The sequence below is a fragment of the Pseudopipra pipra genome, chromosome 8, assembly GCF_036250125.1.
Source record: "Pseudopipra pipra isolate bDixPip1 chromosome 8, bDixPip1.hap1, whole genome shotgun sequence".
NCBI lineage: Eukaryota > Metazoa > Chordata > Aves > Passeriformes > Pipridae > Pseudopipra > Pseudopipra pipra.
Genome location: NC_087556.1, coordinates 34,708,827 through 34,724,857, shown reverse-complemented (window position 1 = coordinate 34,724,857; position 16,031 = coordinate 34,708,827). Strand labels below are relative to the sequence as shown.

At 44.4% G+C, this 16,031-nt stretch overlaps 1 protein-coding gene across 1 annotated transcript; it reads right to left on the bottom strand.

Annotated features, from left to right (window-relative positions):
- Nucleotides 1-10,981: 10,981 nt before the first annotated feature.
- On the bottom strand, nt 10,982-15,977 carry C8H10orf88 (chromosome 8 C10orf88 homolog). The gene is made up of 6 exons (XM_064663600.1): nt 15,796-15,977; nt 15,511-15,702; nt 14,406-14,478; nt 13,670-13,876; nt 12,512-12,981; nt 10,982-11,525 (listed from the first exon to the last, which is right to left on the bottom strand). Exons 1-6 carry the CDS (start codon nt 15,954-15,956, stop codon nt 11,297-11,299), a joined length of 1,332 nt encoding a protein of 443 aa, XP_064519670.1. The 5' UTR covers nt 15,957-15,977; the 3' UTR covers nt 10,982-11,296.
- Nucleotides 15,978-16,031: the final 54 nt, after the last annotated feature.

The following is a 16,031-nucleotide window of genomic DNA, read 5'->3' as shown; positions in this document are numbered from 1 at the left end:
TCTCATGCTCCTCCTCAGCACCTCTTAGTGGTGCCCACCAGGGGGAAAATCAGCTTGGGATGGGAAAATCCAGAGCTTGGGTCCAGCCCTTCCTCGGTGCTGATAGTGCTGGATGGTCCCACCTTTCCTCATTCTCTTTGTGGGGGCAGCTCTTATTCTGGCACCTATTTCATAATACACTTTGCCAGTTTTTAATGAAAGAGCTGCTTTAACAAATCTATGAAATAACTTCTTAGGCATTAAAAAAAAAAATCTTAAAACCAGAATTTCATCAGACAGGGCCATTTTGCATCAGCCATCAGCTGAGCTGGCACCTTCCTGTCCCCCCACATGCTGTCTTACCTCCTGTTCTAATGAAGCAAAAATTGATAGCATTCATACCTTTAAACCCCTATGCAAACCTCCCCCAGAGAGGTGACCCTGTACTTTGCCTCTGAACTTGACAGATACTTTTAAAACACACAGCAAAAAAAATGCACTGGACATTATATTCAATGTTCTTTTATTGATGGGCATTTTCTGCAGTGCCTACAGTTGCTCTTTTGGCTCTCTGGGAAGCAGAGAAACTGGTGGCCACGCTCTTCAGAGCCCTCTTCAGAATAGTGACAGACCCTTTCCACATAAACTAAATTCAGCTCTTTAAAGTTTCCATTTTTTTCAAGCCTCTTTTATTCTTGAATCATTCATCCAAGCTGTCCCCATTATCTCTATGTTTCTTAAACACACAATCCCTGACAGAGCAGCTGAGGTCTGTTTAGTACCAGTGACAATAAGCAGGTCCATGTGAGAGCAAGACTGAGCCTGCACTGGCTGACTGTAGTGTAACACCACTGACTTCCAGCTTTTCCATGGCCCTTCTGTGCCTCCTGAAAGGATGACTTTGCCACTGTGCATCAGTTTTCTCTTTCCAACGAGCTGCCTGTTCCACCTGTCTTTATTGGCTTTCATCTTGCTGATTTTTGACATCTATTGGGTTTATGAAGATCATTTGGAATTCTCATCTTGTCCTCCAGAGAGTGCACAGATCTCACCTTTCCTTCTGCCATTCTCTCTGTGCCTTTCCAGTTTCAGTGGCATGGGCTGAGGAGATTATTACAGTCTGGGAGCTGTGGCCTCCTGTTTAGCACCCAAACCATCTGCTAGTCCAAGATGCTGCATAACATGATAAACAATTACCAAGGCAACTGATAGTTTCTCTCTTTAAAACCTTTTTTTTTTAACACTGCTTGTCTCCTACAGCCTTACCTCTGCTGTCAGAAGCTCAGAGTTGTGACTCAGTGCCAGAGAGTGTAAGACAGATTTACCAACTGCTCCACCAACCTTATTTTAAACAATATCTTCATGTCCAAGATTTAGGATCCACCCACCCTAATTTCTGCAAATGTTGCCTCACAAATTAACAGGCAAATCTTCAGCTCAGCAGAGAAATATCAGTCGCTCTTTTTCTGCCTTTTTTTCTGCCAGTCATTTCCCTTTCAAAAGGATAGAAACAAAAACTTTCCTGCTTAAAGACTATTTTACAAAACTTTGATCAGATTTTGCTGCTTGCCTTGAATCTACTCTAGCTGAATGAAAAAGTTTGCAATTCTTTGCATACACCAGTGAAACTGAGAAACTAATGTGGTCCCTCAAAGTTTATTTGCTTGCCTTTCAGAAGTTTAAAGTGAATTTCTAAAAGGAGTGATCTGTTGACTATCATCAAGGCTTAAGGAACCAAATGCATGGTGTAAATGTGGTTTCATAAGAATTACCATGGAACTCTGTGCTTGTAACCATTAAGTTTTTTGCCTCCATCTACTTAACCCAGTATTTGAGCAAACAATTTAATCTTATTTATGCATACAGTGTGTAACAGGGATGTTGTTTAGTGGTTAAAGGGAAAAAAAGGTTCCTCTATAGCTCTAATTAATAACCTCATTATTTTCACTTGTACATATTGCAGGTAAACTGTGGTAAAATCTCAGGAAAATTAATTGTTCACTGATTCCTTTGATTAAGTTCTATGCTTAACTAATCACAAAGAATTGATTTTGAAAAGATACAAATATATCAGTTGTTTTCCTTTATTAATTTGCCAAAAGTGAAAAGTTGCAGTTCAGCTGTCTACAGACATCCCACAACAACACACTAAAGATTCTTGAGACTGCAACCTAATCAGTCCTTTATTTTCTGAAAAAAAGTGCCCATGAAAATTTCAGATTGATGATCATATTTCAGATTAATTAAATACTTCATTTACTTATGAATTTTTATAGGAAAGATGCTTTCTTCCCATAAAGACATTCTAAATATGAGCTGAATTCATTTCAAATTCATTTCTGCCTGTAATTCAAGTCAAGATCTGAATCTGAATAGAGAATTTTTAATCTGCCTCTTTCCCCCTATTCCCACCTGGTTTTACATAGCTAATTTAGTCTTAAAGTAGTCTTACACTTTCTGTTTAACACCTTTCACCATCTTTGGTAAATACCCAGTGCCTGGATCAACAGGTTAATTAGCATTTGTTTCAATTATCTGTTTTTCTCCCTGAACTTGTGTTTGGCATTCTTGTGGAAGTTTAGACTAGATCTCAGGAAGTGGGCCAAGCACGCTGCTGCTGGCAGTTCTTCACAGCCAACCCTTGCAGAATTAAATGCTTAGCATGGTACTCAGATGGAAGGAGCTTTGATCATGGTCAGCAAAAAGGAGTTAAGGACAAAGAGTCCCAGGAAACATGGCCCTCATCCAGAATGGATGTGCATTAGTTGGTTACAAATGGCTGCCAGGTGACAGCAAAACATCCCAAAATGAAAACCTCGTAATTACTGACCCACCAAGGAGTAAGACAGGTGTGTATACTTGGTGCAGTTTATGATGGCCACAAACTAGGAGGAACTCAATTATGTTGTTGGCAGTGTCTCTGATTTCTTTCTCTGAAAGAAAAATACACTCCAGGCCCATAAAACTAATTTGGAACTTCAGGTTTCTAAAAGCCTTTCCCTCTGCAAGGGAGATAAATGTGTGGAGTATTCTGTAAGAACCCAGCTCTCAGAAATGAGTGTGGTCTGAAGAAATAGCTCTGCCACTGTTCTGGGGAAATGGTGCTGTGCCAGCCATCTGTTATGCCAGAGGGTCAGCAAGGATGGGGAAAGAGGCTGAACTAGGCATTATTTAAAGGATGGAAAAAAAAAAGCCTCAAACTATATCCCTTGGATTGCACAGTATCCCAGGTAAAGGTTGGGTATTTGTCCTTTTGGCAGCACTGTGGTGTGGATGATGGTAAAGAAAAGGTGGGACAGCTTCCCTTTGATCCACATAGTGGGGAAAGGTGACTGGCTGCACCAGAGAGGAGCATTTTCCCCAGAGATCAGCACACTGGGAGAGGACCCTGTCAGTGCCCGCTGGGTTTGAGAATTTATAATAACTCTCCTAGAGCAGCACTGAAATTCCAGGGAGGAACCAGGGTGTGGGCTGCCTGCTGCTGCCTCCTCTGGGGTGACCCTTGGCCTGAGAGCAGCTGTGCCACCACCTTGGGAACACACTGCTGAGACACAGCACGGGCTCTTTCTCCACAGCACTTCCCCCTGCTCTGTCCCTGCGGCTGACAGGAGGTGACCAGTGCTCCGGCCGCGTGGAACTCTACTACAACGGGAGCTGGGGAACGGTCTGTGATGATTCCTGGGATCTGCAGGATGCCCAGGTGGTGTGCAGGAGCCTGGGATGTGGAGAAGCCCTGCTGGCTCTGTCTGAAGCCCAGTTTGGCCCGGGCTCCGGGAGCATTCTCCTCGATGATGTGCAGTGCAGAGGGGACGAAGAGAACCTGTTGGATTGCTCCCACGCAGGGATCGGTGTCCATAAATGCCAGCACAAAGAGGATGCCAGTGTCATCTGTGCAGGTACACTGGCACTTCTGTGCTAGATATTAGGACAAGGTTCTTCCCCCAGAGGGTGGCTGGGCACTGAACAGGCTCCCCAGGGAACTGGGCACAGCACCAAGGCTGACAGAGCTCAAGAAGAGTTTGGACAATGGTCTCAGGCATGTGGTGGGATTGTCGTGGTGTCCTGGGCAGCACCAGGAGTTGTATTTCAATGATCCTTCTGAGTCCTTTCCAACTCAGAATATTCTATGTTCCCTCATAAGCTTTTGCCTACTAAGCAATTTAAGCGTGCCTGCTGCTAAGATTTTTATGCACAACTTGTTTGCACCAGTGGACTCATTTCGGGCATGAAGCCAAGCCCTGTGAGAATTGCTGGGGTTTACCACATTTTTTCTTTTTGTTGACTCATGCAGTTTATTCACACAGCTTTGCATTTTAATTTTTTATTTTAATTCTCAAATCCTTTGGCTACCTGGAATATAGTTGTCAATCTTATCTGATGACATTTCCTACTCTGTTACTTGTCTGCTTTATGCATTGCTATCTGATTTATAATTTTACATCATCACTGGTATATCTAGTCCTCCTACCCCTATTTCCCATAAATTATAAACTATGACTAGTCAATCAAATTCCCTTTTCTTGTAGTTAGTGGGAATTATTTTTAGTAACTTCCTTTAGGATTTTTTCCAAATCCATCCCCAGTTTTCCAGCAGTTCTGTATTCTGACTGGAAACACACGAGCAGTTGGAGAACTCGTGTCACCAGAGCCTCTGTGTGGTCAGAATCATGGCAAGTTGTGGTCCATGGACAAAGCTCATCCACGTGGCAGGCACCCTGGGAACCTGGGATGAGGGAGGTGTGACACAACTGGCTGCAACAGGTTGTGGATGAGAACTGGCCCCAAAAATGCTGCTTTATAACTTATCCTGGGGAAAAAATGAAAACAAATTTCTAGTAGGGTTAGGTTTGTAAAGGCCTCAAGTGAAGTCAACAGACAACTCAAGCAGATGTGCCTCCTTGGTGGGTATATACCACACCTAAAAAAATTAAAGATTTCCCCTGCAAGGTGACTGCAACCATTACCACCTGACATTTGAAACAGGGTTTGCCACCTTATCCCTCTTGGTGATGATGCTCCCAGAGAGGAATGGGTTGTTCTACGTCCCTACTGCTTCCTTGTTTTTCACATAGTAACTGAAAGTCTCTATCAAGCATTCTCTGTAGTAAAACTAGAAATTCACTTTCCTGTTTTTTTCCCTAGAGCCACCTGCTTCCACCCCGGCCCCGACACAGCCCACTCCAGCTGGTGAGTTCTCCCTGCACGGGTCTTGCAGAGCTTCCACAGTTGATATATTTTGTGAAGCACTGGTCAGTGTGGTGTCCTCCCCGGAGCAGTGCTCTCACAGGGGGCTGGGCACACGCAAAAACATAATAACTGGTGTTATCACACGTGCAGGCAATATTTAATTTCACCTTTTCTTTCCAACAGCAACACTCTCTTCTAGTGCAGCACCAGCAGACACTACTCTTGGTAAGTCCTGCAGTGTTATTCTGTCTTATATGCCACATGTCTCATGGCAAAAATATACATTTAAAGTGCACAAAATATTTAATTTTATCTTTTCTTTCTCACAGAAATACCCTCTACTACTGCTGTACCAGCAGAAGTTACCACTCGTAAGTAAAATAGCATTACTGTGGCTTACATGCAATGAGTCTCAGGGAAAAAATATACATTTAATATGCAGATAAAATTTAATTTCACCTTTTCTTCCTCACAGCAACAGTCCCTCCCACGGCTGCACCCACAGATGCTGTTGCTTGTAAGTAATACAGTGTTACTCTGACTTACATGCTACAGGTCTCAGAGCAAAAGTAGTTCTTAAAATGCAGACAATATTTAATTTCACCTTTTCTTTCTGTTTTAAGTAATGCAACATTACTCTGGCTTATATACTGTGGGACTTGGTGGAAAAAAAATCCATTTAAAATGCATGTAAAATTTAATTTCATTTTTTCTTTCTGACAGCAACAGCCTCTCCTACTGCTGCACCAGCAGACACTACCACTCGTGAGTAACTTATCATTACTATGCTTTACATGCTGTGGGTGTCAGGAGAAAAATACACATTTAACATACAAACAATATTTAATTTCATCCTTTCTTTCTCATAGCAACAGTCTCTCCTACTGCTGCTCCAGCAGACATTACCACTTGTGAGTAACACAGTGTTACTCTGGCTTACATGTTTAGTTGTCTACCCATGCTCTGATCCTGTATGGACTGTCTCCCTGTGTGCAATCTCATGGGTTTAGCCACTGGAATCAGTGATGATCCCAATTGTCTCTCCCTTGGCTTCCCTGCACAGCAAAGGAGGGAAAGGGAAAGCAGAAATACTGGCACTGATGGAAGCACCAGAGAAGGGGAAACCAATGGGGCAGACACACTGCACCAATATAAACTCAGATCTGCACTTGATCATCCCACTCCAAGAAAGCCAGCCTTCCAGCACTTCCCAGAGCTGCATCCCCATTGCTGCACAAACTGGGATGTGCTTCCCATGGGAACGGGCAGGTTCAATGCCCACCGAGGTGGCAGCACAGACCACAGCACTCCTGTGGGCACGGGGTGTTAGAAATTCGTCTCATTAAACCCAAACTGTTGGTTAGCAAACATCCTGTCATGGTTTGAGAGCCCCAAAATCCAATTCTCAAGTCCAAATCTCCCCCCCCCCCCATCTCAGCCCAATGTGAGATGAGTTTTCCAGACACCACATGAGACTCAAAATGGGGGGAAAGGGTTATATATTACAATGACTGTACAAAATAAATATTACAATACATTACACACACAATCTTAACTATCTCTACCATGACAAAGCAGTATTTACAATGGATCAAATCTCTTCTCTCTCCAAATAAAAGTCCAGGAGGGAAGAAGGGTTTCCAGGGCCTTTCACACGGTGGGTCAGAGCCTGCAGAGGCCATGGCAGAGGCAGCCTGCACAGGGGTGTGTTCTCCTCCCACTGAGACTGCTCTTGCTCCAGGCAATTTGCTAATGCCTGCCCTGGGCAGCAGCACCATCTTCCAGCCACTCCAGTGATACCTCCAGCAATCCTGTGGTTCAGGTATCTCTCACTTTTCCAGTGCTGGGAAAGAGTTTCTAACCTGCTGTTTTGTTTTCTCTCATGTCTCCAATCAACCCCTGCAGAAAACACAACACCTGAAGCTGCAGGTATGTGTGGCTCTGATTTAGTGGTCAGAATTGCAGGATCAAGCATGATCCTGGGAGTAAACTGCTGCCCTTCCCATTGACAGTCCTTGCTTTGCAAGGAACAGTTACTGAAGTGTGATTTTTGTTTTCTCTTTGACAGTCACGACCAAGTCCACAACAGCTGAAAAACCAGGTATTTATTTCTTCAACTGTGGTGAGCAGTTTCCTATTTTTCACGAGTCATCAGTGTATTTAGAACATGGACAATGTTTAACTTCATATTTTCTCTTTTCACAGTGACAGTCTCAGCTGCTCAATCTCCTCAACCCTTCCCAAGCAACGAAACCTCTCAACCTCCTCAACCCTTCCCAAGCAACGGACCCCCTCAACCTCCCAAACCCTTCCCAAGCAATGAACCCCCTCAACCTCCCCGACCCTTCCCAGGCCACAGACCCCATCGACCTCCCCGACCCTTCCCAGGCCAGAGACCCCATCGACCTCCCCGACCCTTCCCAGGTCACAAACCCTCTCATCCTCCCCGACCCTTCCCAGGCCATGGACCCCATCGACCTCCCCGATCCATCCCAGGCAACGAAACCTCTCAACCTCCTCAACCCTTCCCAAGCAACGAACCCTCTCAACCTCCTCAACCCTTCCCAAGCAACGGAACCTCTCAACCTCCTCAACCCTTCCCAAGCAATGGACCCCCTCAACCTCCCCAACCCTTCCCAGACAACAGACCCCCTCATCCTCCCCGACCTTTCCCAGGCCACAGACCCCACCATCCTCCCCGACCCTTCCCAGGCCATGGACACCACCGACCTCCCCGATCCTTCCCAGGCAACGGAACCTCTCAACCTCCTCAACCCTTCCCAAGCAACGAACCCTCTCAACCTCCCAAACCCTTCCCAAGCAACGGACCCTCTCAACCTCCCCGACCCTTCCCAGGCCACAGACCCCATCGACCTCCCCAACCCTTCCCAGGCAACGGAACCTCTCAACCTCCCCAACCCTTCCCAAGCAACAGACCCCCTCAACCTCCTCGACCCTTCCCAGGCCACAGACCCCATCGACCTCCCCGATCCATCCCAGGCAACGAAACCTCTCAACCTCCCCAACCCTTCCCAAGCAACGAGCCCCCTCAACCTCCTCAACCCTTCCCAAGCAATGAACCCTCTCAACCTCCCCGACCATTCCCAGACAACAGACCCCCTCAACCTCCTCGACCCTTCCCAGGCCACAGACCCCATCGACCTCCCCGACCCTTCCCAGGTCACAGACCCCATCGACCTCCCCGACCCTTCCCAGGCAACGAAACCTCTCAACCTCCTCAACCTTTCCCAAGCAACGGAACCTCTCAACCTCCTCGACCCCTCCCAGGCCACGGACCCCATCGACCTCCCCGATCCATCCCAGGCAACGAAACCTCTCAACCTCCTCAACCCTTCCCAAGCAATGAACCCCCTCAACCTCCCCGACCATTCCCAGACAACAGACCCTCTCATCCTCCCAAACCCTTCCCAGGCCACAGACCCCATCGACCTCCCCCATCCTTCCCTGGCAACGGAACCTCTCAACCTCCCCAACCCTTCCCAAGCAATGGAACCTCTCATCCTCCCAAACCCTTCCCAGGCCACAGACCCTCTCATCCTCCCAAACCCTTCCCAGGCCACAGACCCTCTCATCCTCCCCGACCCTTCCCAGGCCACGGACCCCATCGACCTCCCCCATCCCTCCCAGGCAATGGAACATCTCAACCTCCCCAACCCTTCCCAAGCAACGGAACCTCTCAACCTCCCCAACCCTTCCCAGACAACAGACCCCCTCCTCCTCCTCCCCAAGGCTCCCTGAGCGATAGGGCAAGAGGCAAAGGAAGCACAAGTGACAGCGACGAGGTTGTTATTGTCCCCCAGTAAGAACAGCCCCAAAAATGCTCCTTCTGCCCAGAAAACGTTGATCAACTTCTCTATGTGATCACTGCATTGCAGGATCTGCTACTGATTTCTAATATCACAATACACTAGGTGTAAATCTAAAGGTATTTAATCTTAACTGTCATTTAGTTCCTTAATTTCACATCTTCTGGGCCCATATTGCAGATTTGTAAAAGCCCAGGCTTCAATAAATTCTCTCAAAGAATAATTGGATCAGCTGCTGGTTTTTTCTCATCAAGACTGTTTCTCCCTCAAAGTTTTCTTCCAGTTCTCCCCATTGTACCAAATAATTCAAATATTGAGCATTTAAGGAAGATTAACCCGCCTTACAGGTGCACACATCACAGTTCTGCTTTCTGAGCTCACAAAGAGATAAACCAAAGGATAATTACCCTTCGTAACCAGTAATGCTGAGCACTTCCCTTAAATAGAAACTTTAAAATATTTGGAAAAAATATTGTACATATACTGAGATATAATCTCTGCAATACATACAAACTATTATAATCTTTCCATAGGTCAGATTTTATTAGGGAAGATTAGAACTATAAAAAAATTGTACATTGAAATCAACTTCATTATAAGCATTTGCTTCAGTCTTTTTCTTTCAATATGTCTTCAGGTTATATCACTTTGAGCCAAGAAAGTGTTTCTGCACTTTAATGTTAAATTGTCCTACCTGGAGGGACTCGGTGGGGAAAGAAGTGGAAATTAATAATTTTCAGTTCATAATAGAGGAAAATACCTTGTTGACTGCAAAACTGTACAGGAGCACAGCAGTCATCTCAGAGATAGAGAAGGATTAAATGCTGACAATCTGGTGGATTTGGCCTGACTGTGAGAAGCCTATTTAAGGCCAATATTCAGTTTCCATATGACAAATATCACGAGCTGCCCTGTACTGAATAAGGCTGCCTGGAGTCCAGAGGCTGTGCCATACAAGAGAAAAAAAAAGCCCACTTCTTCAGCAACTTTTCCTTTTATGCTTCATCCCTTCAAAAAAGGGAGTAGAGCCATTCTGAAACTTGGCTTCTCCATGAACCACTTGGCCAGCTCTCAAAAGCCCAAATCCCACAAGGTCTAATCTCTTACCTGGTGCTTGAGCCTTGGCATGGGCTGAGCAGGTTCACTGTCAAAGTCCTCATCCTGCAGGATGCTCATCCTGAGCCAGAGTGTTTCCTTATCACATTTAGTTCGTACAAAACTCCATCACACTCGTAGCCCTGCTGCTCTGCTTCTCAGAGGTGATGATTTAACGTGCCTGAAATCACATTTTCCCTGCTGTTGCATTCCTGGGTGCAGGCAGTGAGAAAAAGTAATGTAATGTAAATGTAAGTAAGTAAGTAATGTAAATGCTTGTCACAACAGTGAATCCTTGTTCCTTTGAAGTAAAATGCACACTAAGTTCTTCTGAGGAGCTGCTATTGTAAACCCCCTTCCCTACATGTACTCTATCTTAAGTCAACTCTATCTGAGTAAAAAAAAAGTATGTGTCTACCTCAGGGTGTTTCTAAGCAAGCACGTAAAAACAAATTTTACAGGTATAAAGTACAAGATAATTAAGATCCTTTTTTCTGAAAAAAAAAAAAAAGAAAATCTTTTTATCTTTTCAAATCACTTTGAAACTGCACCTGGCAGGAGTTTAGCTGAGGGACAACTGCAAGATGTCTGTTCAAAGCAAATTATACTCCCTTCCCAATCTGCTCCTGTGAGTTACAACCATCAAGATGGGCAAGTCTTCTTAAAAGACATCAGTTTTCCTGGAGAAGAAAGTATTAGGCAGATTGTACATGTATGTGCTGCTTGTTGAGTCAATACTTGCTTCCCCATTGATATTTTTTCCCAAAATGTCTTTGCACCATAAAGCCCCTACACAGTCCAAGTTAAACCCTGTACCCCAGAATCAAAGAGCAAGAAACAGAATGAAGTGTGAAGGGTGACCTTCCAAAAAAAGCAAACTGATTCTGTGCAGGTAAAAAGATATGCAGTAACTCCATTTATTTAGAGTTCAAACTGAAACTGGGGAACTGTTCATATGGCTTTCAGCATGTGTCCTTGAAATAAATAAGCCACAAAGGGCATACAAAACTCTTATATTTAGGAAAAAAACCACACATTCTTAAGATCTTTCATAGAACTAACAACTGTGTACAACAGTGGGTAGAATTACAGTAACAAAATGCAAGTTAACAACACTGAGGTTCCTTACAATTGTCAATCCATAAATACTAAGCTTTGTAAAGTGTAATTGCCCTTAAAATATTTACACTGAAATCTTCCATCTCTGTTCATCTCTCTCCATTGGAAAACCCTTCATTAGAATCATAGTGTGCTTGTGAAATTTTGTTTGGCTTTGAGTTCTGAACCAAGTCCATCAAGAGAACCATTTTATTGTCTATGTGTGCCTGAAGAGCCTGGATTTGCTGATCAATGTAGTCCATTAGTTTTTTCTCCATCAGATCCATATTTTTTGAGATGATCTTTTCCAAATAGGAGCAAATAGGCTGTTGTTCCACTCTGTAAAAAGAACAAATATAAGAGTAAGTACAACCTATTTCTTAATGACAGGGAGCATATTAGAGATCTGGGCACTTGAACTTGTTTTAAATGTAAAATCTCATTTATTAGGCAGTGAACTGTGGAAGGCATTAGGCTTTTAGCACAAGTAAAATACCCTGCCTACCCTGTTTTTATTTGCAATTTTTTAATAAACATTTATGGCATATAGTCATTTTTCTTCAACCTTTTTTTTCAAAGGCTCAATGATGCCATAGAGAGCTTAGTGAGACAAAACAAAATCCACACAACTCAACAGTACACACAGAGTTCAAATTCTGTCAGCATGGCAGACTTTGTCCTTCTCAGCAGAAGTGCTCCAAGAATTATCCAAACTATGCAGAATGCACTGCATTCTTCAAAAATACTGCATTCCTTTCAGAAGCTGGAGACATTCAGGCTCTATTGCAATCCCAGCTCCTACACAACATTCCTACATGTCACAGTTTCCACTATTGTTCCTTAGGTATCAAAGTGGGTGCACTCTGAAGTCTGCTCTGTAAATGCCAACAGATGAGTAGGAACAGGTACACACCAAGTACAGCAAAAAGGTTGGGTCACACTGTGTGAAAAAAGGAAGACATAAGAATTTGGAAGGTAGGAGTCAAAATAAAAATGTAGTAAAAGACGAGAAAGACAAACCATGTGTATGGAAATGCAGGAACATACTGTTTAAAAATTATAAGAGGTGAAATGGAGGTAAAAGACAAACAGTTTAGTAACAACAAATGATGTGATTTCTTCCAAAAAAACTCCCACATTCAAGCAGCCCATCAGAAAAATTAGTTGTAATCACACTCATTGCCACACAGCCTTCAAAAACACATTATCTAAGATTCACTATTGCTGTTAATGAGAACAAAATCCTGACATTACTCATTTTGTTTAAACTTGTCAATAAACACAGTAAAGCTACTACTTTCAGAAGTATCACAAACTTAACTCACCCAACACACTGAATGCCTTCCTCTTTAGCCACTGAGTTTTTCCTGAGCTGCCTCTCTCCATCTTTTAGCCGGAGGTGACTCACCTGACTACATAAGTTTTGAAGGAAAGGAAGAAGCACCTGTGGGTTGGCTACATTTGGGGTTTCACTCCCTTGTTCCTGCACGAGCAAAGATCCCATGACTTTCAAATCATTTCTGAAGTCAACTGCATTTTGCTGGGCAGCAAGTCTTCCAGAGTCAAAAGTATTCCCTCTCTCAGGTACCTCTGTGTTCAGATCACGACTTATTTTCAAGTCTTTATACACTGTTTCACTTGTGAAATGATTTTTAACAGGCAAAGGTTCACTGGCTGAGTGACTTGGTGATGACTGAACAGCTGCACTGTGCAATCCATCTATTGCATGGTCACCTCCAAAGCTGGAATTTTTCCCCAAGATCCAACTAAGTTTGTCTCCAAGAGGTAAACTGTTCTGATGGGAAGAAAAATAATACAATTAATAAAAGTAGTAAAATATACTGGAAATTATACAGTAATAACAATAGATATAACTCAGCATTCTACTAGTGTGATGTAAAGATTTTAAAAGCAGTTCTGAATTATATTCTCATGGAAAAGCACAGGAAGATGTTTTCCCTGCACACATGATGTGTTAATTATCTTGTCATTCTCTAAGAAAAGAGCTTTACTGGCTTTTTACCACACTATGTCCCCAGGATTGAATATTTTTAACATCAGATGGATTGAGGATTCTGTTGGAACAGTTCACTCCACAGGATCAGGATCTAAGTCAAGTAAATGCTCTGTAAGAGCACATTCCCTTTAGTTGAAGGTGACATGCTCATAATGACCATAAAGGTCAAAACCAGCCCATCTACCTACATCCCAAACATTCCAGGGAATGTGCCCACCATCCTTGACAAGCAGTGACACTGAAGTTGAAAATAATAATGAAGAGTTATTAACTCTGGTGTATGCACAATGGAGTACACAATCTTTACTCACTGCACTCACGTGAGTGGCAGATTAAAATGGCAGAAAGCATGGGTTAAAAAAAAACAACATAAAATCTTTTTCACTAAATCAATCTAGAACATTCTTTAACTGGAAAGCTCTCAGATCAGAACTGTTCATGCTTACAGAAAAGCACAGTGACTTACCTTCTGCTGACATCGGACCATGTCCATGAGCTGCTGAGCACCTGGAGACAACTTAGATCCCATAGATTCCATTATAGTTTGCACTCTGTCTAGATCTATGCTTGAGCCTAGTGAAGGAAAATCAGTTGCTAGTTTTGCAGACACTGCTTTCACTTCTATAATTATTTTACTGATGAGTACTCTTTGTTTCTCACCAAAGGAGAGCAGCTATTGCAAGAAGAAAAAAAAATATTTCGGTTAGGAAAAAAATAGTTTCAGTTTCTTTGTACACAGGGGACAATGCATTGTCCTTTGAGTCTTGGGGAAAAACTGTGCTGAACTCTTTTCCAGGGAAATTCAGCCAATTTCTCCTTGCTACTATTCCCCAGAAAATTCTGACTGGAACAGAGGTGCCTGAGTGCCCCAAAGATAAATCAGGCTCTGATCTTCTAAGCATGTAAAGTGGCCATATGATTTTCAAAAGCTTAAGTTAACAGTTCTAATTACAAATCTGCAGTTTATCTGGTTTATGATTTTTTTCCTCTAAGACTAAATTACCTGTATCATATAAAGTCTTCATGAAAACTGAAATACAAATTTAAAAGAACTCTGCTATCAAGACAAAGTACCCAACTAACAAATTTTTAAGTTATTATATGAAGGGTATAAAGCCAATAACTTGATGAAGAACAAAGCCATTTAGTCAATTCAGTGATTAAAAACACCAAGAAAAACACAACTGTGTTTAATTCCTTACCTTAATTCTACAGGAGGGCGCAGGGCATTCAAACTTATGGTACTTGTGGTATAAAGTAACCTCTTCAGGTTCACTACAAAAATAAAATAAATGAGCTGTGGCATCAACACACAAAGTACTACTGTTATTTGTAGAAATACACTATATTGGTAAATATTTAGGTAAGAAACAAGACTGACCCAACATATTTCTAATGCCGTTTTAATGTTTCTAATAGTAGTTTTAGTTTCTAGTTTCAAGCAGTTTTTTGGTTTCTAATGGAGGTTTTAATGCTTACATGCAACTTGTAATGAATCTTATAAAACATTTACATAAAAAATCACTTGTATGTGTACATACACTATGTCCTAGAGAAGCTTTTGAGGCTCACTATGTTATTCACACACGTTCCCTGAGGCTCTGAGTCCTCTGGTTTCTATTTAGCTAATTAAGATGTGCCATGTAATGACTTACAAACAAAGCAGAAACGTTGCTTTATTTCCCCCAGCAAAGTATGGAAGGAAGCATCAAAGGGGAAAACAAAACCTTCTTTAATTTTCTCTCTTTTCCTTTAAAGTGTGGGATGACTACTTATTAAAGACACAAGAGATCTTTCCCGAAATCACAGAATGGTTTAGGTTGGAAGGGACCTTGAAGACCATCTAGTTCCAACTCCCCTGCCATGGGCAGGGACACCTTCCACTACCCCAGGCTGTTCAAAGCCAAATCCAAACTGGCCTTGGACACTTCCAGAGATGGGGCAGCCACAGCTTCTCTGGGCAACCTGTGCCAGGGCCTCCCCACCCTCACAGGGAAGGATTTCTTCCTCATATCTAATCTAAACCCGTTCTGGCAGTGGGAAGCCATTCCCCCTTGTCCTGTCAGTCCATGCTTTTATAGTCCCTCTTCATCTCCCTTGAAGGCTCCTTTCAGGCATTGGAAGGCACAACTAGGTTACCCTGAAGCCTTCTCTTTTCCAGGCTGAACAACCCCAATTCCCTCTTTTTTTTTTTTAAAGACATCAGGTCTTTCACAGCAGGAGCCGCTCACAGAGATACACACGCACAAAACACGAGGCTGCCTGGAGGCCGTGAGTGCCCCCGGCCCCGCCGTGCCCCGCACTCACCCCGTGTCCCGGCGGTGGCCGCGGCTCTGTCCCCGGCCGGTTCCGCAGTACTCCTCTCCCACGTACACCTCCATGTTGCGGGCCTGGCTCAGGATCCCCACGGACGCCATCCCGGCGCCGGGCCGGCACTCCAGCCGCAGCTCGCAGGGCTCCTGCCCGCGCTCCCGCCGCTCCACCACCACGGGCTCGCCGCTGCGGGGGGAAACCACACGGACGCGTTGTCCCGCCAGCCCCGCCGCCGCCCGGCCCCGCCCGGCGCCCCCTCAGCCCGCCCGCCGCCCTCACCCGGGCTCGCCGTCCGCGGGGCCCCGCCGCAGGCACAGCGCCCGGGACAGGCCGCCCGGCGGCGCGCAGGGCCACGAGCACCGCGCCGACACGCAGCGCGGCCCCGGGGCTCCCTCCTCCGGCTCCTCCGACTCCTCCGGGGCCGCGCGGCCGCTCGACATCGCGGCGGGAAGGGAGCGAGCACCGACCGCCCCTCAGCGCGGCCGCCGCCGGGACGCGCCTGCGCCGCCAGCGGG